We start from the raw sequence: 26971 nt of genomic DNA on the forward strand, positions 1-26971 counted from the left end.
TAGTTAAAACGAGGGGGTAGGAGAGGGGGTAGGGGAGGGGGTGGGAGGGGAGAGGGGGTAGGAGAGGGGGTGGGGGAGAGGGGTAGGAGAGGGGGGTAGGAGAGGGGGGTGGGGGAGAGGGGGGTAGGAGAGGGGGGTAGGAGAGGGAAAGGGGAGAGGGGTAGGAGAGGGGGGTAGGAGGGGAGAGGGGGTAGGAGAGGGGGTGGGGGAGAGGGGTAGGAGAGGGGGGTAGGAGAGGGGGGTGGGGGAGAGGGGGGTGGGGGAGGGGGGTAGGAGAGGGAAAGGGGAGAGGGGTAGGAGAGGGGGGTAGGATAGGGGGTGGGGGAGAGGGGTGGGAGAGGGGGTGGGAGAGGGGGGTGGGAGAGGGGGGTAGGAGAGGGGGAGCCCCCCCCCTCGTACTGCCTCTGTCCACCCAGCCGAGTGGCTTCGCCACAGTCGGTCACGTGTTTTGGGGCAAAGCGTGGGTCTAATCTCGCTGTCGCATTGAGAGGAAAAAATATAATAGCACAGATTTTTTAAAAAATTGGAACCGTCGCATATTTATTTATTTTAAAGGCCACAGTGCTGTTATGACGAATATGTTGAGGTTGTTTGTGTTGATTGTGCGCCACTTCCAACGCAGCAGCACCAGAATCAACAGAATTTAAGTAAAACAAAAAGCGCATACTTTCACAACACTTCCTTACCAAAATAAAAAATAAAACAGACATTTAAAAAATATAGATTCGAAGCTTTCGTGACTGCAAGGAATTACTCTTTGGTTCTTTCGGTAAAGTCACGTAGAAAATAAAATAATAATAGAATACGACGTTTCCATTGAAACACAAGCAACCATCATCAGGTAAGAATTAATGAGAAAACAAACATAGTAAACTTAGAAACACAATGCAACACAGAGAGCCGGACAACCCAACAGCCAACACCCTGGCTGACCACGCTCCTCCAAAGAAGGACAAAAATAATAATTTTAAAAATATTTTTTTAAAGTACATTTCTTACACAATCCATCAGCCGCACGGGCCTTTCAAGGAGTGCACAATTATTCCAGCAGCATGAATTCAAGACGAGAATAAGTATAACCCGTAAAAACAAAGTTTTTCACTATAAATCCTTTATATGCGTGGCGGCTAGAGTCCTCTCGTCCTCTGGCTTGAGATGGCTGCCACCTATGGGTCAGATGATTGTCTGCCAGTATTAAGCAATTAGTAATTAAATATTTAATTTGTTTTCCCTAAACAGTGTAAAATTTTGGGAATTTTATTTCACGAACATTAATTGTCTCGCACAACGAGTCTGTGTGGAAAATGTCAGCTCGATTGGATCACGGGAAGTGGGTTAAAAAACGACCGAAAGATTTGCACGGTCGTAAGCAAGCAAGCACGCAAGCAAGCAAGCACGCAAGCAAGCAAGCAAGCGAACTTAATATAAAGGATTTAAAAACCCCGCAGCGGCACGCCAGTGTCTCATCGGCAGAGTCAGGCTTGCTGCAATCAATGCTGGCGATGCTACGGATTCATCTTCTTGGTTCTTTCGGCAAAGTCACGTGACTTTACCGACAGAACCAAGAAGATAAATCCCTGCAGTCACGAAAGCTTTCAATCGAAAGATGCTACGGATCTTCCGCATTACCATTCCCGATAAGGGGGCTTCATTGCAGTCCACCCTGCCGCCCCCTGTGGTTCAATCGGAGCACAGGCGGTTCGCATGAAGCAGCTCGGCTCTGCCCCCTTGCTGTCATCCGCCTGACGAGCCTCTCGCTCCTCCACCATCAGCAGCAGCAGCCTCGCCTCCGTCTGCCTGTGCTGTGCTCATTTCCAGCCTCTCCTCCTTCTCGTCCCCAGCCACGCGTTGCAGCTGCGATGAAAGTTCAGCAGTCAACGGCGCTGGTGTTGCTTCTGTGCCCGGCACTCATCTCCCTGACCCTCTGTGCTAAGGTACTTGTGAGTGCGTGGTGCATTTGTGGTGGCGGGCCTATTGATGGGGGCCCTAAGGAATTATTTTAGGGGGTCCAGAGCCCTTCCCCTGCCTCCCCTGCCCCCCCACCATACGCACACTTCGGATTTGTAAACTCCTAGCGAGATGACAAGGGATTGTAGACGAGGGACAGAGATGAAGGGCATAGAGATGTACTGCATCGAGGGTGTCGCGGTGGCGAGATGTTAACTACCTCGCCAGGTATACAGGAGGTTGCGGGTTCGATCCCGACCCTGACGCCTGCTGTATAGTTGGAGTTTGCGTGTCTCTCTCTATCATCACGATGGCTAGGAGATGTGAACTACCTCGCCTGGTATACAGGAGGTTGCGGGTTCGATCCCGACCCTGACGCCTGCTGCTGTGTATTTGGAGTTTGCGTGTCTCTCTCTATCATCATCATCATCACGGTGGCTAGGAGATGTTAACTACCTCGCCTGGTATGCAGGAGGTCGTGGGTTCGATCCCGACCCTGACGCCTACTGTATATTTGGAGTGTGCGTGTCTCTCTCTCTCTCTCATCATCATCACGGTGGCTAGGAGATGTTTAACTCCTTCGCCCGGCCGGGTACGGGTAGCCGGGTATCGGGTAGGGTACGGGTATCGGGTACCCGGTTGCGACCTCTGCGCTGAACGAGATTAGAGAGATGCAGACGAGAGGGATGTGATCGTCTCAAATAAATGGGGTGGGGAACCTTTTTTTCTGCCAAGGATCATTTGGATATTTATAACATCATTCGCGGGCCATACAAAATTATCAACTTAAAAATGTAGCCTGTTATATTTGGTCAAGCATTTAATTAACTGGCCCCTAGTGTGATGGCTGGAACAGACTAAATGATTTCGAGGGCCTTATACGGCCCGCTGGCCGGACGTTCCTCACCCCACTCTAAATGATGGTTTAATTTTTTTATGCGCGTTGGATTTTATGTTTATTCAGACCTGAATTCGAGCGAACATTTGGTACGTCTCTTTTACACGCTTTTATTTAACTCACTCAGTCTGTTGTTGTTGTCGTTGTCGTATCCTCAAATCTTGTCACTCAATTTTACCCCACTTCCCAATGTGGTATCGACTGCAAACTTGGTATACTTATGTCACACTTATGACAATACTTCATTTTATCATTTTAAATAATTCAACCATCTTTTTTATATGTTTTGTTTCGGCTTGGGTCTAATTGTCCACGCTCAACTCACGTTGGCTGTAAATCACCAAAGTCCCTTACGTTATGGCAAGCTTCGGGGCCACTTCCTGGAGTCGTGGAGTTCTGCCATTACTCGTACGGTACATTTAATTAAAGCGTGTTTTTTTAAAGTATTTTTAAATATCACGCCGTTGCAAGTAACGACTAGAACATTCGATGGATGTGAGTTTACTCGCTGGCTTGAGGGGGGGGGTGTTGACCGACCCTTTTCTTGTTTGTACAAATGCTGAAAAAAAAACGAAATCAATGTTTTGGTTGTTTGCCTGTCCCTGTGCATGCAAAGGCCTTCAGATAAAGTTTGCAAATAAGAGCACAGATTAGGGGGGGGGGAATATATTTGAGGGTTTTTGCAAAAAAATAGTTACAGGAATTTGATTCGGCAGAACTTTTAGTCAAAAATAAGCAGAGACGTGAAACGTGTTACTCATTGACAGTCACGAGGCTCATCACGTGGTGGATCCCAGGAGGATGGCGATGGGGTTGACCTAGAAAATCAGTATTGTATTGGTATTCAACCGGGGAAAGTACTTAGATTTTTTTGTTATTTGAATCTTCTTTGCACGGCTGATGTTCATGTTAAGAGTATTTGGCTGCTGTGAATTTCCACGGACGATAAGCCACTTCGTTGAGCTATCATTTGTGGCGGTCAGGTCGCTTCTGAAAAAGAGCTACATAGCTCAGTGGGTAAAATAAAAAGTTTAGTTTCGTCACGTAGAGCAAACTCTGTCATTTTACATTCAGGTAGTTGAGCCAGACTATTCTGGCCTGGAGTAGTGAAGTGTATCGCTGTGATGACGCCTCCTCCTTCGTATAAAATACTCATCTCGGGACCAATTTATAATAGTTTACCTATTTATGAATGAGAGCCGCACTGAGTCTCAAGACTCATAATTTTCATTGAAGTTTTAAATTTGTAGATGTTTTCAGCCAACCAATGACGAGTTGTGTTTATTATGCACGTGGTGGGAGGGGGGGGGGGAAAGCGGATCGCCCTGAGAAAACCCATGCACGCACGCGAGGGAGCAACGCTCTATGCCCGTACAGGGCGGCCGCGACATTCAAACCGCGAATGAATGACGCGCTGGGCCACCGCGTCATTCATTCATCACCGCATCATTCATTCATCACGCATAGTCCAGCGAAGGACCGTTGCGGCCGTATGGGGGAGGAGGGGTGAGGGGGGTATGGGTTTGCTTTGTCCCGCACATTAAGAATCGCGGGTGCATAATTATAATATTTTTTTTAATCTTAATTGCAAAATGCTGAAAATACATTTTCAGTAGTTTGGGCAGGTGGCATTGCACTCCGCCCCCCCGCAAACTCCGCACCCAATGCGTTGCGCCCGACAAACAGTGTGTGACCTCTTGTGACAGCGTTCGCCACAATTGATCCCGCCTGCCATACAACCGGCGCATGTCTCGTCGATTGATTTCTGTGATCCACGGATGGCGAGGGGGGGGGAGAGGCGACCACGAGAGAGAAGGGGACGTTATTCCTTTGAGGGGGGGGGCTGCGACCCCCCCCCCCCCCCCGTCAAGCCAAAGTGAGCGCGCAATTTATTGCCGGCAGAAATTTTTCGCATCGAGACGGTGGGTAGCCGTGGGTCCATAGAGTGACAACCACGATGCCACCGGGGGGGTCACCGCCCTCGAACCTAGCGGTTGTGTGGGGTGGGGGGGAGGAGGAGGGGAGGGTTGGTGGTGGGTCTCTGCATTGAGGCTTTTGTCTCCACCTTTGTGCAGAAGAAGTCTCCGGAGAAGGCAGTGACTGGGAACGCGACCACCGCAAGCACTCCGACCACGACGCAGCGGACGGACGTGGCACTCACAGCCGCCAAAAAACGCGGTCGGTAAAACAAAACAACAGGAAAAAAACGGCACTGGCCGCAATCGTTGAAGCGTAAATTCCACATATTTGGTTTCAAATGTTCAGATTTGTTGTTGTTGTTGTTAAGATGTATCAGGGGGGAAGGGTTGCCACGGAGAAACGACACACTCAGCAGCGACGGATGAACAAATTTGGGACCGAACCTAACAACACGCCCCAGTATTATTTGGGTCTTTCGATAAAGTTACGAATATAGGTTCAAAGAAAATAACAAAATTTTTAAAAAAAAAACTACGACGTTTCGAACGATGACGAACGCTTGTGTTGCGATCAAAACGTTCTAGTTAAAAAAAAATGTGTTATTTTCTTTGAACCTATCTACGTGACTTTACCGAAAGGCCCAAAGAGTATGAATTCCTGCAGTCACGAAAGCTTTGGGTCAAGATTCATCACGCCCCAGTGTTCGCGTGAGACCGGATCCACCTGGCGCACGCGTGGGTCACGTCTTTCTTTCCGGAGCACCTCGTCAATGCGGCGAATAAAAAATCGTGGCAAATTGTCCCTCCCGTCCCAGGAACTTGACGTGAAGAATTTTGTTATCTCTCTCTCTATCACATTGTGTGATCGTATGAATTAATTTTAGATTTGAAGCTTTCGTGACTGCAAGGATTCATATTCTTAGGTTTTTTTCGGTAAAGTCACGTAGGTAAAAAATTTAAATTAATGGAAGTAAAATAAAATAAAAATCACGACGTTTCGGAGGCAACACAGCTGTCGGGCTGTGACGGTTCCACCTGAAGACGGAAGCTTGTGTTGCCTCCGAAACGTCGTGATTTTTATTTTATTTTACTTTTATTAATTTTAATTTTTTACCTACGTGACTTTACCGAAAAAACCTAAGAATATGATCGTATGAAACAAATGGACATACGTGCACGTGGCGAGGGGGCTTACAGGCCGGCCTTCCACCCACCGCTAGACCACTGAGGGCCCAACCAATATTCCCAATCTGGGACTCCCGGCTCTACGTCCTTGTAAGGGCGAGTTCCGAGGAAGCCAGAGTCCAGACCCGCACCTTGGCTGGGTCGGGTCAGGTAGCCTCCCCTAGGATAATTGTAGCCGGAGGACCCCAGAGCGTAGCCAGAGTAGTGTATCTAGGCTGTGTACCTAGGCTGTGTACCTAGGCTGTGTACATAGGCTGTGTCGCGAGGTTGTGTACCTAGGCTGTGTACCTAGGCTGTGTATCTAGGCTGTGTACCTAGGCTGTGTACCTAGGCTGTGTACCTAGGCTGTGTACCTAGGCTGTGTACCGAGGCTGTGTCGCGAGGCTGTGTACCTAGGCTGTGTACCTAGGCTGTGTACCTAGGCTGTGTACCTAGGCTGTGTATCTAGGCTGTGTACCTAGGCTGTGTACCTAGGCTGTGTACCTAGGCTGTGCATCTAGGCTGTGCACCTAGGCTGTGCACCTAGGCTGTGTCACGAGGCTGTGTACCTAGGCTGTGTACCTAGGCTGTGTACCTAGGCTGTGTACCTAGGCTGTGTACCTAGGCTGTGTATCTAGGCTGTGTACCTAGGCTGTGTCGCGAGGCTGTGTATCTAGGCTGTGTACCTAGGCTGTGTACCTAGGCTGTGTATCTAGGCTGTGTATCTAGGCTGTGTACCTAGGCTGTGTACCTAGGCTGTGTACCTAGGCTGTGTACCTAGGCTGTGTATCTAGGCTGTGTACCTAGGCTGTGTATCTAGGCTGTGTACCTAGGCTGTGTACCTAGGCTGTGTACCTAGGCTGTGTATCTAGGCTGTGTACCTAGGCTGTGTACCTAGGCTGTGTACCTAGGCTGTGTACCTAGGCTGTGTCGCGAGGCTGTGTACCTAGGCTGTGTACCTAGGCTGTGTACCTAGGCTGTGTACCTAGGCTGCGTACCTAGGCTGCGTACGTAGGCTGCGTACGTAGGCTGCGTACCTAGGCTGCGTACCTAGGCTGCGTACCTAGGCTGCGTACCTAGGCTGCGTACCTAGGCTGCGCACCTAGGCTGCGCACCTAGGCTGCGCACCTAGGCTGCGTCCCTAGGCTGCGTATCTAGGCTGCGTACCTAGGCTGCGTACCTCGGCTGCGTACCTAGGCTGTGTACCTAGGCTGTGTACCTAGGCTGTGTACCTAGGCTGTGTACCTAGGCTGTGACAGAGTATCAGGACTGTTGGAGTGTTGTATTGTAATAAAGATGTTACCTCTACAAGTGTCTCCGGAACCCATTACATTTGCCCTTTCATCACTCCGCTGGTCTGGTGGTGAGTGCGAGGTGGGTGGGGGGGGTAGCTCAAGAGCAGTTCAAATCTCACCTGCCACTGATGTTTGCCGTGACCGAGAGCATGGACACTGCCACATGGGTGGAGTTTGCGGGGGGTCACGGGGGGCCAACGCGCCCACCGCCTCCCCCCACAACTGGACACCTTTCATAATAGAGGTTAGATCGCGTAAATATATATTTTCAAATTTAGGGGCCGTCCATAAATGACGTCACGCATCTAGCGGGGGGGGGGGGGGGTTGAGAAATGTGACGTCATATCAAAATGCGCAACTTTAAATAAATATAGACAACACGTTCTACTTTAATTAAATATACTTTTTAATAAATGTTTTTTTTCCTACAACATCAGAGTGCAGCGCCACATTAAATACGCACTACAATGGCAATAGTTTAAAGCGATTTTAAGCATGTTTAAAAAAAAATTGGGGGGGGGGGGGTCTGACTTTTTGTGATCCCGTGTGACTAGGGGGGGGGGGGGTGTCAAAAATCGTCCAAACTCGCGTGATGTCATTTATGGACCGCCCCTAACTCCTGAGTGGCGATCTGTGTGACTGCGCTACAGATGTGAATAAGAACGTGGATTATCAATGCCTCGCTGAGAAGCTCACCCTCCAATCCTGTGACAAGGTAAAGCATCCGGTGAAGGCCGGCAACCTCTCAGTATCTTACTCAGCTCAAGCCTCCAGTAGGTCACGTGTGATTTATGTGTGGCCACCCCCACTCGGAATCACCCCCCCCAACACACACAATCCTCTCTCTATATATTTATATTTCTATATCTAAATCAGCTCAAGGCTCCTGTAACAAAACAGCGAGTTAACATGAATAATCTCATCTTCTTGGTTCTTTTGGTAAAGTCACGTAGAATGGAAATAATAAAATAATAAAAAGAAAACAGCATTTTTATTTTATTATTTCCATTCTACGTGACTTTACCGAAAGAACCAAGAAGATGAATCCCTGCAGTCACGAAAGCTTTAAATCGAAAAATGAATAATCTCATTAATCTTCTCGCACACTTTGTCTTGCGTCCGTTATATCTCTCTCTTGGCTGAATCTAACTCCATATCTGGGGGGGGGGGGGGGGATGAGCCTTCAACTGTTGGGCAGCTGGGGGGGCGGTGAGGAGGTTAGGGGGCTGAGCCCCCCACCTCTCCACCCGACTCCCCCATCACATCCCCATCACAACTGAAGGCTCACCTCACCACGCCAGCCTTTCCTGACACTAAGGGTCCATCCATTTAGTACGTCCGCAAAAATCTGTTAAAACTTGACCCCCCCCTGCCCCCCTCCCTGTACGCACGCGGACTTTCTACCCCCCCCCCCTCACCACCTGCGTACGTACGCCTGACGCAACCCCCCCCCTCCCCCCGAATCCTATAGAACGGCCGATATTTCATCCACGCAGAAACGATCAAGGATTAATAATATTAACGTGTTTAAGCAAACAGAAAGTCCACCCTCGGACTATCGAACTCATTTGAAGGCCAATGTAGACAAATTATTATCGAGGCTTCACGCCCCCCCCCCCCCCCTGTTTCCTATGCGTGCATTGTCAGTAGACCCCCCCCCCCCCCCATACGCAAGCGTACGCATTTGGGCTAACCCCCCCCCCCTCCATGTGTACGTACTAAATGTATGGCCTCTAACGAGGATGCGTTTTTGGATTTTTTAATTTTTTACAAAACGGAGCGACGATGACGACGACGCATCTTTGTCACGAACAGGTGCCCTGCAAGCCGTGGCAGAAGTGCGTGAAGGGGCGATGCCTGTGCAAGCCGGCTTACAAGTGTCCCAAGTTGAGGCAGCCCGTCTGCTCGCTGGACAAGAGGGACATCCCTTCCTACTGCCACCTGAAGAGCTCGGAATGCTTCAAATACGTGAAGGGCTTCTCTCACTTCGGACAATGCGCCGACAAAGGTGTTGTTGTTGTCATTGTTGTCATCCCGGGATTGATTTACTTGTTTAGCGAATGGTGACAATTTTTTCGATAATTTGTTTTTTACCCTTCTATCTGGCAACAAAACTGACACCTTTTTTTACAAGGAGTCATGTTTGCACAGACCACAATACTTGCAGTCATAATGCAAACAAAAAACAAGAAACATAACTCTGATAATACATTATCACAGTTATGTTTTTTGTTTGCATTATGACTGCAGGTATTGTGGTCTATGCAAACATGACTCCTTGTAAAAAAAGGTGTCAGTTTTGTTGCCAGATAGAAGGGTAAAAAAACAATTATCATATTTTTTACTGGCAAATTAGATTCAAATGGTGACAATTTTTTCGTTACTTACACGCGCGACTTTTACACACGCTGAGAGCACCAGGTGCACAAAGGAAATTCACAATTGACCACGTGTCAACCCGACAAAGCCGCCACGCCACTGCGTGCGCGCGCGCGCGTACAGGTAGTCCTCGTTTAACGCGGCAGGAGATGCGTTCCTAAAAAGTTGCGCGGCAAACGAAAGACAATCCCCCCCCCGTAAACAATGACAACGATCAAGTCTGGCGAGGGACGGGGAGCCACACTAGGGGCGTGTCCCACGTGATAACGGAGCGCGTTCTGTGTTATAAAGGGGCGTGTTCCACGTTGTAACGGAGCGCGTTCTGTGTTATAAAGGGGCGTGTCCCACGTGATAACGGAGCGCGTTCCGCCTTGTGCTAAAAGTGTCCCCGGAATGAAAGAAACCGCGTTGTAGCAGAAACGGGTTGTGGCGTGGGCACAGGGCGCGTTAAGCGAGGATTTTACCGTATTGTGCTTTGGTACAATTTTTTGACGCGAACATAATCTGCGACGTTCGGCGTTTTGCGTTGCGACCTGCACGATCGGGGCTATCTAAGAATGATCGTAAATTATCACCAGATCTGTGTAAACTTTATTGGCACCGGGCACGCGAGTTTTTGGAGGGTGCGTTGTGCTTTCCGGGAGCGTCCCGTAACTCGACGGATACCGCTTCGTGGACTCCGATGCAGCCGTTAAAACACAGCTTTATTGTTTCACCTCTTTGCAGAAGTTTCAAATATTATCTTCACGGAGGCTCCGGACGGGTACAAGTTCGTGCAAATGGTCGTCGGGGGAGTGCCGATGCAAATTTCTGACCAGGATTGGAGCATCACGGACGCAAATGTGGCCTGCAGACAGATGGGGTTTCCGCTGTACGTGCAAAAGACAAAGATCCCCCCCCCCCGTAAAACCTTAACAGACTGTTAGGGCAAGTGCTGTTAGCGAGTAGCACCTATGAAAACCGGTACGGTACACGAGGGGGTGAGTTGCCAGCACTACGCCTGACCGCCTTTGTCTCTCTAGTGGCGATGTTGACACACCGCACCAGATACTCATTTCAGGCTGATTCGACCTACGGGAGGCCCAGGACCGGTTCAAATAATGGTCGTGAGCAGCAATCGAACTTGGGTCGCTGGGTTCATAGCGCAACGCGCTAACCGCGACACCCACCACTCCCCACGCTGCACGTGCACACAAACACACACGCATACCCCGCACTCGAGATGAGATGGAACAGATGGAGTCCACACTTTGCCGTACCGAATTCTCCTGGCAAGCCAGGTAGGGTACGGGCACCTCATGGACGCCCATGGGAAGGGAGTTTCACAACATTTGTCTGCGATTTCCCAACCCTCACCTCCACAGTGCTGGGATTATGAGCAACGTGCGTGGCCACTGCCGTGCGGATAACTCTTGCGATCTTCTTGGTTCTTTCGATAAAGTCACGTAGAAGGGAAATAATAAAATTATGAAAATAAAACATGATAAAATAATTCTCACGACGAAGCTGTCTTCCCGACAGACCTGTTCTTCACCTGAGGACGGCTGCTTGCGTTGTGGCCGAAACGTCGTGAGAATTATTTTATTATGTTTTATTTTTATTATTTTATTATTTCCCTTCTACGTGACTTTACCGAAAGAACCAAGAAGATGAATCCCTGCAGTCACAAAAGCTTTAAATCGAAACTCTTGCGATGGTGTGTGGTGGTGGTGGTGTGGTGTTGCTACCCTCTCACCCGTCGCCCTGCTGCGTGCGTGCGTGCGTTCGTTTGTGATGCAGGGGAGCTGAGAAGACGATGCTCCTGGGGTGCGCCGACTCCGACGAGCAGTCGTTCGTGACGCACGTGCGATGCAAAGGCTTCGAGAGCAGCCTGTCCGAGTGCCATTACAAAGTGGGCGACGGAACCAAGGGGGAGGATCATTCCTGCAGAGCAAAAGTGGCCGTTAAATGCAGCGCGAGCGCGCAAGGTTCGGGGATTAGTGCTGCACTTTACAAGCTGCACAGAATAAAATATTTAAAAGTACTTTTTTTAAAAAACACGCTTCAATGAAATGTACTTTCCGAGCTGCCCCTCCCCATGCCCCCTTCCCCCATCGCCCCTCCCCTCCTTCCACATCCCCCGCCCCTGGGCGTGGCTCCCCGAGGCTTGCCGTGACGTAAGGGGCCACGTGGTGATTTACAGGCAACGTCAATTGAACGTGGACAATTAGAGACGTAATAAATATTGTTTAAAAATATTTATATTTAATTTTCAATGATAGAATATAGTATTGTCATCAGTATGACATACCTATCCCAACTTTGCAGTCGATGCGACATTGGAAATACGGTTGAAATTGAGTTACAAGATTTTTGGATACGGCAACACAGTAAGTTAAATAAAAACGTGTAAAAAGTTTAAAAATATATGTTTTGGACCATTGGAACCTCATTTGCCAGTAGCAAAATATGATACTTGTTTTTTTACCCTTTTATCTGGCAACAAAACTGACACATTTTTTACAAGGAGTCATGTTTGCATTGACCACAATACCTGCGGTCGGAATGCAAACAAAAACCACAACGCTGATCATGTATGCACTGTCCTTTAGGCGTCATCTGGTCCAACACCATGTGAGACTAGGCTCTAAGAAAAGCTGTCTCGGGTGTGGACTAATCAATTTCAAGGACAGTGCATACATTATCAGAGTTGTGTTTTTTGCGGGGAAAGATCAACAGCGGTTGCCCAGTGGAATATCCTCAGCCCCCGCCATAGGAATGTGGACTTTCCACCACTGGCTTAGGGCTGTAAAACAAAAGATGGGGCAAACATCGCCTGCTCGATGGCTCAATTGAGCAGCAGTAAACCACCGCAATTTTTTATTTCGATTTAAAGCTTTCGTGACTGCAGGGATTCATCTTCTTGGATCTTTCGGTAAGTCACGTAGAAGGAAATAATAAAATAATAAAAATAAAACATAATAAAATAATTCTCACGACGTTTCGGCCACAACGCAAGCAGCCGTCTTCAGGTGAAGAACAGGTCTGTCGAGAAGACCTGAGGACTGCTGCTTGCGTTGTGGCCGAAACGTCGTGAGAATTATTTTATTATGTTTTATTTTTATCATTTTATTATTTTCCTTCTACGTGACTTTACCGAAAGAATTAAGAAGATACACCGCGATTTTGTTTATATATATTTTTTCCTTACCCCGCGTTCCGTCGCAGCGTGCGCCGGTGACTCCTTCACATGCGTTAACGGGAAGTGCATCGACGAGGCGAGGCTGTGTGACGGCTACGATGACTGCGGCGACCTGAGCGACGAAGTTTGCTGCAAAGGTGAGCGCACGAAACTCGCCTCGTTCTAGGGGAGCGCCTCCCATTGGCACGGTTGCGCAACGTGCGGGGCATCGAGCGTTGCCCCCTCGCCGGCGGGTGGGGATTTCTCCGGGTGCTCCGCTTTTTCTCCCGCGTGGAAAATAAACACGGTGCGTCATTCGTTTACTGAAAACATCTTGACATGAATTTTGATTTAAAGCTTTCGTGACTGCAGGGATTCATATTCTTGGTTCTTTCGGTAAAGTCACGTAGAAGGGAAATAATACAAAAATAATAATTTTATTATTTCTCTTCTAAGTGACTTTACCGAAAGAACCAAGAATATGAATCCCTGCAGTCACCACGTAGAAGGGAAATGATACAATAATAATCATTTTATTATTTCCCTTCTATGTGACTTTACCAAAAGAACCAAGAATATCTTAAAATAAAAAACCTTCAATGCAGGACAACCCCCCTCCCCATGCCTCCCTGAAAATGTGTCATATGACTCAGGTTGACTCTCTTTGATAAATAGGTAAACTGTTATAGATTGGTCCCGATATTAGCATATCATACGAAGGAGGAGGCGTCATCACAACGATACACTTCACTACTCCTGGCCGCAATAGTCTGGCTCAACCACTTCAGCGTAAAATTACAGCTTTTGCTCTACATGACCAAACTAAACTTTTTATTTTACCAGTTAAGGAGGCCCACTGAGCTATGTAGCTCTTTTTCAGAAGCGACCTGAACCCCAAATGATGGCACAACGAAGTGGCTCATCCGATGTGGGAATTTATAGCCGCAGCCAAATACTATAAACGGCGTGTTTCTAAATATGGAAGGGACAAACCGGAGGACCCGGAGAAAAATCCACACGACCACGGGGAGAACACGCAAACTCCAAATATGAAGTAAGGCGTCAGGGTTGGGATCGAACCAATGACCTCCTGCATACCAGGTGAAGGATATAACATTTTGCCACCACGAGCGAAATTATTTGCCCCGCTTATTAGTTCCAGAATTTGGGTTGAAATCCAAAACTTTTTTAAAAACCTGAAAATTGTGGCCCTACATCCGAAATTTTGGATCATGGGAAATAAAAGCATTCCATTCAGATAAATCCGAAAATATTACGTCAAACCTTCCATGGCGCTGATCACGTGCCTTTTCTCGCTAAATCGTGCCATCAAATATTGCCAGAATAATGTCACGTGACCAAAAATAGCGACGAGAAATCCACCTCGCTCATGTTTATTGAGCCCAGGGCACCAATCGCGGCATCAACATTGTCTGTGACAAAGGTGGAGGCCCTGCAATTGCTTGCTTGAGCCACTGCTGGCGTAAGGGTCTCCACTAGAGAGAGAGACATACCATCCATAGGGTATTTTGGCCTAATCTTCCACGCTGGACAAACGGCTTGACAGGTGGGAGTACCCACACTTTACCCCACCACACGCGTATCTACCGATCGACTAACTGCAGTTAACCCATTTACACTGCCGTGTGGACAGACGCATTTGCCAAAAAAAAGTTTCCAACTGCCACGCCATGAGATGAGATGGAATCGAACCAGCGACCTCTAGATTGCAGGCGCAATGCGCTAACCATGACACCAAAGGCTACATCCGTACCATTTCCAGGACCGCAGTGTCTACCGCATCCGTAGACTCTACCGGGAGGCAGACTCGAGGAAGGCTCAGCCGCAAACTGAGTCAGCCCCATCTCAGTAAACGTGGAACGTTGGGCCAACGTTGGTCTAACGTTTCCAACCGCGGCCAAACGTTACCACATTTTATGGGGTGTAGAACTCGACGGTGATCTCCTTTCCTTCGACGTTGCCGGCGAAGTTTCCGGCACGTGTCGGAGCTGAGCGCGGGACAGCGACGACGCGCCGAGTTGGCCAGGGAATCTCGTCGCTGGCCGACCGTCGTCACCACCACCACAAACCACCGCCGCCGTAGCTTCTCGTTATATCCTTTATTTATTTATGGTGACTTGCTCACACTTTCTATATTTTATACTTTTATCGTTGTTTGTTGTTGCAACTTGCTGACCTGACCCTACTGGGCATCTGTGAAAAGAGCTTCATAGCTCATCGGATCTTTTCAGGATAAATATTATTCTGTTCGGTAGGGCAATGTTTACATTCCGACCAGGCGGCATTGTCGTTGGCGTATTCGCCTTGCCATCAAAAAATATTCGAAGTTCAAATCCCTGTCGGGGTGGGAGGGGAATCTCATCGGCTCGCCGTTGCGCTCTCTCCGCTCCCCCCCCCCCCCCCAGCGTGCAAGAACGACTCGCTGTGGTGCAGCACGGGTATCTGCGTGCCGCGGGCCTTCGTGTGCGACGGAGAGAACGACTGTTACAACCGCGAGGACGAAACGACGTGCGGTCAAAGCGATCGCGAGTCGAACGCAGGTACCGGCAGATGTGGCCCTCAACGGAGCGCGCGCGCACGTGGGTTGTGGGGACTGTGCTACGTTGAGCCTCCGAATTCAACCAGTTTACACAACAAAGGCTCATTCCTAACAGCGTGCTTCAGCCGCACCGAACCTCACAATAATAATATCCAGGGCCTACCTTGGCTCCTCCCACCCTCAACCAGTATATTTACAAGGACTGTTTTCTTGGAATTTCTCTTACTTGATACAGCTATCGTGCTGTGATGGTTCCACCTGAAGACGGAAGCTTGTGTTGCCTCCGAAACGTCGTGATTTTTATTTTATTTTTATTTTACTTTTATTAATTTACATTTTTTACCTACGTGACTTTACCGGAAAAACCTAAGAATATGAATCCTTGCAGTCACGAAAGCTTCAAATCTAGAATTGAATATAGCTGTCAACCCACACGGGAAAAAAATGGTGTTTCTTTTTTGGTGTTTTCTCCCTTGTGATGGGACTTGGTCGAATGAACGTCGAGATTTATAAGGGCACAGGGTGACCAATAAAACAATAATTCGGCCTAAGTTGGAAAACTGCTGCTGTCATATCTGCCAATGGAGTACCCAGTTCCTGCATGACTGCCAGAGGTCGCAACCGGGTACCCGATACCCGCCCACTCACCGCACTGCAGATCCCAATAACTCACTCACACTCACCCACCCACTCACTCACCACACTGCAGATCCCAATAACTCACTCACACTCATCCACCCACTCACTCACCACACTGCAGATCACAATAACTCACTCACACTCACCCAGCCACTCACTCACCACACTGCAGATTACAATAACTCACTCATACTCACCCACCCACTCACTCACTCACCCACTCACTCACCACACTGCAGCTCACAATACTTCTCTTGCTGCTTTTCCCCTCGCACTTATTGAATGTGAGAATCATTATCAGGTCGTTATTGTAATTATAATAACCATCGTTCATTAAAGAGATGTGTTAAACTGCCATCCATTCCACCTTCAATAGAGCTGTTTGTTGTTGGCATCTCGGCGGTGTGAACCTGTGCACAGCAAGTGATTTCTTTTTTGACCCGGTAAGACTTCTAGTTTTCTCGGTCACGAGCTCAGCTCAGTTCACATGCAAGGTTGTTGTTGTTTTTGTTGTTGCAGAACTTAAAGGTGTACTGCTTGGTAAGAAATATTATTTTTCTACTTTTGTTAACATTTTCAAGTTTCTTTCTAAAATCGAATTTAGTTTCGCTCCTGAATTGCGTGTCAATACCACGTGCTATATTGTGAAAGCATTTTTTTTTTTTATAAAAAAGTCGGAGTTACATATATATATCCCTGTACACGATTATGTCTTACGCTGGTATAGGAGGCGGTGCACTTATCTGCTTCAATTTTGTTGCGTTTTATTATCTGCACACAAACAAACCCACCGAGAAGTAAGACGCGCCACCCAGCCCTGCCCCCCCCACCCCGCCCTCTCCCCCCACCAATATTTGAGTGATATTATCATTTAAAACAATGATGCAGCACCCCCGCTTTTACATTAGTAAGCAAATCACAGCAAGATGAGTTTTTTGCACACTACGGGCAACACATTTTCTCCAGTCACTGCCTTAAACCCGTTCAGTCGACCGAGTGGAACAACAGAATAGGCGCCTAAATACGGACTGAGTGGCACATAGAACACATTCCTGCGGAGGGAGCTGGTAGGAACGTTGGGTTGCTCGGTCAATGGCCAGGGTCAACGGCGGCGTGGTGTATTCCGCAAAAATGCCCGACTGTGAGGGCGGGCACAAGCCGGCGTGAGTAGGTTAAACGTTGAGTTTTATAAGGGCACCACGGGGTGACCAGCCCCTCCCCACCCAGCCCCACCCCCCCACCCAGCCCCACCCTCCCCACCCAGCCCCTCCCTACCCTCCCCTCCCCACCCAGCCCTACCCTCCCCACCCAGCCCCTCCCCACCTTCCCCTCCCCACCCAGCCCCTCCCTCCCCACCCAGCCCCTCCCTGCACGACGGACGGACACAATAATCCCCTGTGGGCTGCTGTAACCAGGAGGTTCCTACCAGTGAAAGGTGGCTTATAGACAGAGTTGCATATGAATCGGTGGCATATATACATTGCCACCGTTCTCTCTCTCTCTACAACAGTGAGCGAATACCTGTGCTTGTTACAAGTGGAATTCGTTATTGTAATAAGAAATGTGAAGGGAAATAATAAAATTATAAAAATAAAACATCATAAAATACAAAATTCTCACGACGTTTCGGCCACAACACAAGCAGCCGTTGTGTTGTGGCCGAAACGTCGTGAGAATTTTTTATTTTATCATGTTTAATTTGTATTACTTTATTATTTCCCTTCTACGTGACTTTACCGAAAGAACCAAGCAGATGAATCCCTGCAGTCACGAAAGCTTTAAATCGAACAAGAAATGTGAATGTTTAACGTTCATGCTCCGTTCGTCTCCCCCGTCGCTGAAGAGAGAGCGGAGGTCACGAAGGCCCAAGAGCTGATCTGCGGCAACTCGACCTTCCAGCCGCACGCCCCTCCTCCCGGCAGAGTACGCAGACTCATCGGCGGCAAAAACGCCGAGCAGGTAACGTTTTGCGAGCGCGACGCATTTCTCCTCCTCCGGGTCACAAAGGTCACGGACGTCGTCTTGGACGCGAACTGGAACTCCGGCGAACAGAGTGGAATGACGCAGGCGTCGAGAATAAAAACCTCGTTCTAGATTTGAAGTTTTCGTGACTGCAAGGATTCATGCTCTTTGGTTTTTTCAGTAAAGTCACGTAGGTAAAAAATTTAAATTAATAAAAGTCAAATAAAAATAAAATAAAAATCACGACGTTTCGGAGGCAACACAAGCTTCCGTCTTCAGGTGGAACCGTCACAGCACGATTGCTGTATAAGAGGACTTACTTGATGCAGCAATCGTGCTGTGACGGTTCCACCTGAAGACGGAAGCTTGTGTTGCCTCCGAAACGTCGTGATTTAATTTACTTGTTTTCTTTTTTAACCTACGTGACTTTACCTAAAAAAACCAAAGAGAATAAAAACCTCGTCTGCGATTCCAAACGTTGTCGTACCTCCTGGCTTTGACATTCCTCGTCCTCATCCTCTCTCCCCCCCTCCTCCTCGTCCTCCACCCCCCCCTCCTTCTCTAAGACACCGGTGTGACCACCAACCGCGCGCACATCTCCTCCACGAAACGGAGAATTAAAGACAAACCACGTTGTGACTGTGGCCATGGCAACTCAAACAATGGTCCATATAGTAAACCCGTAACAGCGGGCGTTAAAGATCCCTCAATGTTATTCACAAGAACAGGCCGTTGTGTGTCCGCGTCAGGGTCCACATTTGCCCAAGTTTCAAAGTTACACCGCAACTTACTCATTTACTGACTACGCAGAGCAGTCATTGTCCCCCTACTGGCAGGCTACTGCTCCAGGTCACTCGTGCAAATGAGACCATATCCTGGTCTCTGGAGTTCCCATCTGGCGAGACAAAAATAAACCAGAACCGTGAAACTTGAGACGTCGCCCGCTTCTCTCAGTCTCCAACTCCGGGAGTTCGTTTTTCGTCAGCTGCTCTGTAGAAAAAGCAATGGCTCTTGATCAGCAAATGTCCGCTGAATTAATCATTCACCTTTCTATTCCCCTTGTGAAACCCACCTTCATTTTTTTCATGCGGAAAGGGTCAATTTCCGTGGCAAGCGGCGGTGCTCAAAGAAAAGTTCGTTTGGACGTGCGGCGCCGTGTACCTGGGCAGTCACTGGGTGCTGACAGCAGCGCACTGCGTGGGGTGAGTGATCCCAAGGCATTTCCCCTCTAGCCCCCCCCCCTGTGAAGGTGTTTCCCACCCCCTGAGGTCTGTTCCACCTTTACAGGAGTCTCTTTTCCTTCTCTCTCCTCTCTCTCTCAGTGGCATGAACAAAGCACGTTCAAGGATCATTTCCTGGGGCGATGGGGCTTTCGTCAGCGCACCTCTCACAAGCTTTGGAACTCTTCGCCTAATAAGACTCTCAGAATCGTTCGCAATATTTAAGTCCTGTCCCTGAAAACACTTCTCTAAAGTGGCCTTGACCCCATCCACCTAGTTCTGGCCGTTTACCCTGCAGCTGGGCCGTATTATCAAATAGGCACCGTGTTTTTTATTATTTGTATCATAAAAAAGAAAATGAAAATCCTTTTTAAATTTCATCTGGCCAACTGCCAAATCGCTGTCTGTGGTGCTGACGTTAGGGAAAAAACGCCACTTTTTTCAAATGTTCTTGCTGTGGCTTTCACACCTGATGATGATTGCTTGTGTTGCAGTCGAAACGTCGTGAGAATGTTTTTATTGTTTTATATTTATTTTATTTTATTATTTCCCTTCTACGTGACTTTACCGAAAGAACCATGAATATGAATATCCTTTTTAAAGTTGCGCCATCCGATACGACAATCACGGTAAAAAGATTTGTTGAAGAAATTTTCGCTTGTAATAATTTTGAGGCTTAGCTTGCTTCTTTTTGTACAACCATTTCAAATTAAATCTGCTGATCTGCGACACACAGCGCGCGCGCTCCCATCGAATTGGGGCACAGATTAAATAAGGAGCGTACCGGCAGTCATGACATCTGTCCAGCGTGTGGACGAAGTACCGCGTGAAGCAAGCGAGTGGCGGTAGTCGCATGGTGCAGCAGCAGTATCAATTGTAGAGAGTTATCACTGAAGGCCTACGAAACAGAAGTGCCTAGGGCCTACAAGAACCTTAATCTGGCCTTGCCCTGCAGGTTCTGTTAATTTCCTGCATCTCCATACACCCTGGCGCAATTGGCATCTACGGATGAAATGCTCCTTGCAAATGTGAATGATTCTTTTCATAAATTCTAGACTGCAAGGATTCATACTCTTTGGTTTTTTCGGTAAAGTCACGTAGGTAAAAAATGTAAATAAATTAAATCACGACGTTTCGGAGGCAACACAAGCTTCCGTCTTCAGTTGGAACCATCACAGCAAAATTACTGTATCAAGTGAAGGCTAAAAAAAACCCAAAGAGTATATTATCATGAACACGTGCTTGTGAAGTGAAAATAGTTGATATTTATGTGCCCTCGTCAGGGTTTAATTTCTCACTCGATGTTTTAAAATCCTTTATATTAAGTTCACTTGCTTGCTTGCTTGCGCGCTTACGACCGTGCAAATCTTTCGGTCGTTTTTAACCCACTTCCGGTGATCCAATCGAGCTGACATTTTGCACACAGACTCGTTGTGCGTGACAATTAATTTTCGTGAATTTTTTTTTCCAAATTTTTACACTTTTTAGGAAAAAAAAATTATATTTAATTACCAATTGCTTAATGGTGGCAGGCAATCATCTGACCCATAGGTGGCAGCCATCTCAAGCCAGAGAACGAGAGGACTCTAGCCGCCACGCATATAAAGGATTTATAGTGAAAAACTTAGTTTTTACGGGTTAATTTTTTTTCTCTCTCAGAAACGCCGGCATCGCGCGTGTCATGTGATTTGACGCGTCAGATATCCGCTATTCAGCTCTTATTAAATAGAGTTCATCGTAAAGAAAAGGAAGTTCAATGATGAGCGCTATTCTTTGACGACATCCGGTAACCCTGCGCACCATTCACACATTCATAATAAAGGTTTTTGGGTTAGATCACGTTAGTGTAGTGTTGTAAATTTAGGCCACTTTATTACAGTTCGTTACATAACACTTGTTAGCTAAGCCGAGGATTTGCCGCCCGTCGCTCGTTCGCTCCCTCACTCGCCGCGTCCTTATCCTATTCACTACTCTCCCCGTTTCACCCTTCCCGGCTGCCGTGTCTCGCTGTCTCAGCGGGTCGATACCACGGTAGCCCCGGGGGTCAAGCGTGCCGACGTACGGACTGCGCTTACCCCTAGCGACCCTATCCTAGCCTACCCAGGTCCACACAGGACTACTTTCAGCCTAACTAGCTTGGCGGGTCCGGCTTCAGCTTCTCTCGTCTTCTGTCTTCATAAACTTCACTCTCGGACTCGTTTTGCCCGTCTTCTATATCCCTCGCGACCCCTTCCAGAATATTCTCAGAAGAACCCTCTATGATTGGTGGATACTGGTCTTATCAAATCCCGGTCCACCTCCCCCCTTGTTTACCCCAACAGAATTACCCCAACGGTCATCCTGACCTTAGCTGCTCTCGAAATCCCCCCAATGATGCTCACCAACCGCCTCTTCTGGCCACCCAGCGCGGACATGCAGTCGTTCCCGAATATGCGCGCGTTGAACCACTACATCAGTATAAATGTGTCATAACCCTCCACCACCCGACACAGCCAGTAAGGTCTGTCATGTAAACAACGCGCCGATTAATTACGACTTCATACCCACCGCTGTGTTGGAGAGTAAATCCACAACAATGACAATTTGAGTACGACGTCACGTTGGAAAGTACATCCAGCATCGTCAGGCGATTTGCCAGAATAGTGAAGCAATCCACCTGCTTCCGGTCTTAAATAGTGCAAGATGACGTCATCACTTTCGCGACCTCCGTGTTAAACTGACGATTCACACACGCGTGTGCCTTGCACACCGCAGCACACGGCATCCTCGCGACGCTGTTGGTATCACGGAGACAAAATAAGATGAGGCACATGCGGCTCCGTGCTTCTCTTTAGCTGTGTACTGTGCTGCTATCTCCGTGTGGCTCAGCTCTGCTCACTTGAAGTAAAACAATTAAACGACAACATTTTTTGACTTAAAGCTTTCGTGACTGCAGGAATTAATATTCTTTGCTTGCAATCAAAACGTCTGATGACGTTTGCTTGATGACGATTGCTTGTGTTGCGATCGAATATTTTTTTGTTCTACGTGACTTTACCGAAAGACCCAACAAATATGAAACATTTTTTATTTTATCAGATAATGCTCACTGAGATCCTTTTTCAGAAGCGACCTGGCCACAAATGATAGCCCAACGAAATGGCTTAACACGTGGAAATTTATAGCAGCCAAATACTTTAAATACTTAAAGCAGCCTAATACCTTACACCGGGGCGGTGAATGCCAACCATGCTAGACCACTGCGTGTTCTCGCGAGTTTAAGAATCGGTTTGAAATGAGCGAATCCAGGTGGTCTAAATGTGGAGGGAAACAAACCGGAGGACCTGGAGAAAAATCCACACGACCACTGGGAGAACATGCAAACTCCAAATACTATATACAGGCGTCAGGTTCGGGATCGAACCCACGACATCCTGTATACCAGGCGAGGTAGTTAACATCTCGCCACCGTAAGAATTCTCGCATAAAATAACAGCCAGGGATTCATTTCCCGCTCGGTATTTTCCGCAACACTGCTAAGCTGGCTTGGAGTAGGACATCTGTGAGAAAGAGCTTCATAGCTCATCGGATTACTCCAGTCTAGATAAAAAAAGATGATATTTCTGATCATAGGTGTAAGGCACTAGAGTACAAGCTAAACATACACAAAATAAGCATACGTTATTGTACCCTCTATTCCTGTAATGTTATGAACAGGTTTATAAACAAACACATTCTCAGGACAACACAATGCGAGATGGATGTGGCTGGGTGCCAAACCAAGTCCCGGCACTGAGTTCTGGCCTGAAATGAAGCTGCTGACCACATTCTCATTTCTTTTTTTGGGGCGATTAGATTCGGACGTGCGAACATGCGCGTGCGTCTGGGCGAGCATTCGCGGAACACAAAAGAAGAGTCGCAAGACAGCATGTCAGTGGAGAGCGTGACGATACACTCTGGATACAACGCCAACACAAACCAGCACGACATTGCGCTGCTGAAGCTGCGCATGTACAAGCAGCAGTACCAGTACTCTCGGTACGTGTCACCTGCCTGCCTGCCGCGCTCACCGCTGCAGTTCGAGAGGCATCATACGTGCTACGTGTCGGGCTGGGGCACTGCTCGTGGTGAGTGCTCGGTTCGGAAACGTCGCGGTGCTAAAAAGTAAAAGTTGCCGTGATGTGAATTGTATTCACGATAGGATACGTTACGATATAAATTTCGCGGTGTGGCGATTATTGCGATATAAATTCCTCCCGTGATTTTGTGCAACGGTATTTTGCGTTGCCATGTTGATGATGCTTTGATTTGCTGCACATCGGGTATGAAGGTTATTGAAGTTATTCAACTGCAGTTCACGCAACATAAGCGTCCTCTAATCATTGCAACTTTCGCACATTTAATGCACGTGCTGTCAGTTACACGAGGCATGATTAAACAATTAAATAAGCTGCTAAAATCATGATGTAAATACTACTTCACGGTCATTTACTTCGTAAAAATATTTTACAAAGTGATATTTTAATCGTTAATATAAAACATAATTTAACGAGAACTTTAATAATGATCTATGCTTGTTACTTCGTAAAAAATTTGTTTGGAGATATTGGTAAACAATATTAATATTATTTACTTCGGAAAACATTTTACAAAGTGCTATTTTAATTGGTAATCTGTTGCAATCCCCAAAAATGCCACACGAAAGAAGAAATTCCAATGGGTTTTTTTGTTTGCCGAGAACTTTAATTATCTGTGTTTGTTACTTCGTGAAATATTTAGTAGGGAAATATTGGTAATATATATAAACGAACAATGAAATCACGACAAAACTATTTTTTTTATCCCAAAATGCAATTGGCATAGTCTTGGTATAGCGTGACACGTCGTGTTCCCACATCGCGACAACCCCCAATAAGGAGTGGTGTTTAATATAAAACGTCTCCGCTTTGCGAGATTTAGCCAGTTATTGCCCTGGAAGTTTCAGTTTCGGTTTATTAGGTATAGCCCTGTGAGCCATTCGGCTCTTGAATCGGGTGCAACCGCAACAAAGCAGAAAACATGAACAAGAAAACATCTTCAAGTGACTATGCGCAAACAGAGAAATCCAGGAAAAGACAGCAAAGTCTTCCAGAAAAAGCACCGTACACCAACGCTGTGTGCAAAAATCCCAGTGGGATGCAAGTCAAACAACAACAACAACCACAAGACAACTTAGATTAAAGCCATCAGTCTGACTACGTACTACAACAAACAAAACATGGCCAAACCAAAACACTTGATGAGCCGACACACGCTGAGACGCGTTGTTCAAAACAAAGGCTTTAGAGAGAATTCTCTTACTTGATACAGCTATCGTGCTGTGATGGTTCCACCTGAAGACGGAAGCTTGTGTTGCCTCCGAAACGTCGTGTTTTTATTTTATTTTAATTTTATTTTACTTTTTTTTATATTCATTTTTTACCTACGTGACTTTACCGAAAAAACCCAAGAATATGAATCCTTGCAGTCACGAAAGCTTCAAATCTAGAAAAGGCTTTAGCCACCAGCGATTAAACCGGATTCTCAAGTGTGCCGAGTTAACGGTCTCAGCTCACCGATGACTGCACAACAAACAACACAAAAAAAACTCCATCACATTGAATTTGGATTTGCGTTTCATGTGTCAAAATTCCAGCCAATTTAAAATATCAGCTTGGCTCGTTCAACGAAAATAACCCGCCGGAGGTTACCCTGGGTGGCAGGGCGGGTGGTAAAGTGCCGCTTCACGATGTGTTGACCGGAGGCCACGTGTCGGAGTCTCAGATGAAGCTCTGTGACATCATCTCCCGTGTGGCCATTCTCGAACGCGAATGATCACACTGCTCTACATTAGATCCAAATGGATATTTTGTCTCATTGCATGGAGTCCAGAGCACAATTGGGATTACAAACTGGGGGGAAAGAGATTTTTTTTTAATTACTCTCTTAAAAATCCATTACTCAATGCCTCATTGTGGAGGTAATGTCAGGGAGGCTCGTGCCATAGTCTTTTAAGGGACTTACTACCATAATCTCTGATGCTTAACTCCACGAAAAACGTATTGTTGTTAAAATATGCATTCATAAAGTTACCTTAGTGTCTAATAATTGATTTTGGGGGTGTCATTCCGCACAGATAAAACTCCAATGTTGTTTCATTTAAAAAACGTATCTGACCCAAAAATCACTTTTGAATGATATTGCCCACGCAGGCATGCATGTTAAACTTACTTTATCAGTGCCCGATTCTCTCCCGTCAGACTTGCAGTCGTCCAATAAACACCCCGATGTCTTGCGCTGGGTTGACGTGAACCTCATTGCAAACTGCTCCAATATCTACAATCAGTACTTCATGGATGGGATGGACTGCGCAGGTAACGGAAGTTTCGTGTCTTGCGTCCAGTGACGTCGCTATGCACAAGCAAACTAAGAGAAAGTTAAGCACCCCAAGCGTCTCAATTGCCCCAGCTTCATGACAAAAAATTGGGGTGAACCAAATATCTCGAAATCAAATCATAATCAATCATAAATGTAGCAATTATAAAACACGTTTTTTTTTATTTAGCCGTTACAAACTGCATGGAATAGCAAGACTTGGGTTTGTCTCCAACATAATCTCATATTAACGATCTGTAATTAGACATCATCTCACCCTGCCACCATAAATCCTGCTGGATAATATTGGCCTGGTAAACCAAAAGGCTGATGGGACTAAAGCACTTTTTTTTATTACATTGAAACCCAGAACAGAGTTCTGCCCATATTTATTTGCCTTTACCCACAATGCTCTACGGCAACGCGTAACGAGTTTTGTGTATACGGCGAAGCTGTATTTAGTTGAATGGACGTGTTTTAATCGTTTTCTTAGTCATACTTAAAGGCTACGATTTTATCACAGAGGTTCCCCGACTGTGGTCATGTAAATGGTGAAGATGAACAAAGTATGAAGTGAAATCTTGGTGATGTCACGTGTCTAGCCATCGCGCACTTTCAGATGTGCTTCTGCGGCCGTCTGGAACGCTCTTCCTTCTGATATTAGGAAGCCACTGGAGCTATCCACTTTAAAATCTAGTTTGACAACTCATTTCTTTAGAACTGCATTTTGTGTTTAGTTTGTTGTCCTTTCCCCGCACCTCCGATTAGCAAGGTTGGCTACGTACGGTGCGAAAGAAGTTCAACGTACATGTGATTCGACGATTCCTTTAATTTCCTTTAATTTCCTTTATGTTCAGAGCAGGCAGGGATAGTCTGTTACAAACATATTCCGTGACATTTCCGCAAATTATTTTATTTTAAAAAATGCCCCCCATACCTTGCCCATGAATTTCACTCAAGATTTACCGCGTCCAAACCGTAGCTTGAATTCTAACGCTGATTACCCACCACCCCCCCCCCCCCCCCACGTTAACGAATTACTCCGGTTTGGTGGTTACCGCAGGGAAGCACGACGGCTCGGCGGACACCTGCGACGGCGACTCCGGGGGTCCACTCGTCTGTTTCGACAACGGCGGAAAGGCGTACGTTTGGGGTTTGGTGAGCTGGGGTGATGGTTGTGGAAACGTCGATCGTCCCGGCGTCTACGCCAAGGTGGCCTACTACCTTGACTGGATCTTGCAGCACACGAGCACAGATCTGTTTCCGCACTACTGATCATCTGCCCAGCCCCTGCTAAAGGCTCGTAATGTACGTTGGACCTATCTTGAGTTGAAGCTTTCGTGACTGCAGGGATCCGTATTTTTGGGTTCTTTCGGTAGGTAGAAATAAAATAAAATGAAACAAATCACGACGTTTCGATCGCAACACAAGCTGATGACGTCCGCTTGTGTTGCGA

The 26971-nt window shown here is 47.1% G+C and overlaps 1 protein-coding gene across 1 annotated transcript; it reads left to right on the forward strand.

The window, feature by feature from the left end:
* The first annotated feature begins 1859 nt into the window (after positions 1-1859).
* CFI (complement factor I) lies at positions 1860-26893 on the forward strand. Its single transcript, XM_078875355.1, has 14 exons — positions 1860-1934; positions 4921-5023; positions 7874-7938; positions 9039-9231; positions 10329-10473; positions 11382-11569; positions 12810-12920; positions 15189-15323; positions 16481-16501; positions 17805-17920; positions 19019-19125; positions 22978-23249; positions 25401-25514; positions 26579-26893. Exons 1-14 carry the CDS (start codon positions 1860-1862, stop codon positions 26788-26790), a joined length of 1857 nt encoding a protein of 618 aa, XP_078731481.1. The 3' UTR covers positions 26791-26893.
* Positions 26894-26971: the final 78 nt, after the last annotated feature.

Source organism: Lampetra fluviatilis, chromosome 41, assembly GCF_964198595.1.
Source record: "Lampetra fluviatilis chromosome 41, kcLamFluv1.1, whole genome shotgun sequence".
Lineage (NCBI taxonomy): Eukaryota > Metazoa > Chordata > Hyperoartia > Petromyzontiformes > Petromyzontidae > Lampetra > Lampetra fluviatilis.

Coding starts and splice junctions, on each gene's coding strand:
- CFI (XM_078875355.1), top strand. CDS start 1,860: ATGAAAGTTCAGCAGTCAACGGCGCTGGTGTTGCTTCTGTGCCCGGCA. Junction 9,232..10,328: donor CGGACAATGCGCCGACAAAG/GTGTTGTTGTTG, acceptor ACCTCTTTGCAG/AAGTTTCAAATATTATCTTC. Junction 17,921..19,018: donor GCGGCAAAAACGCCGAGCAG/GTAACGTTTTGC, acceptor TCATGCGGAAAG/GGTCAATTTCCGTGGCAAGC.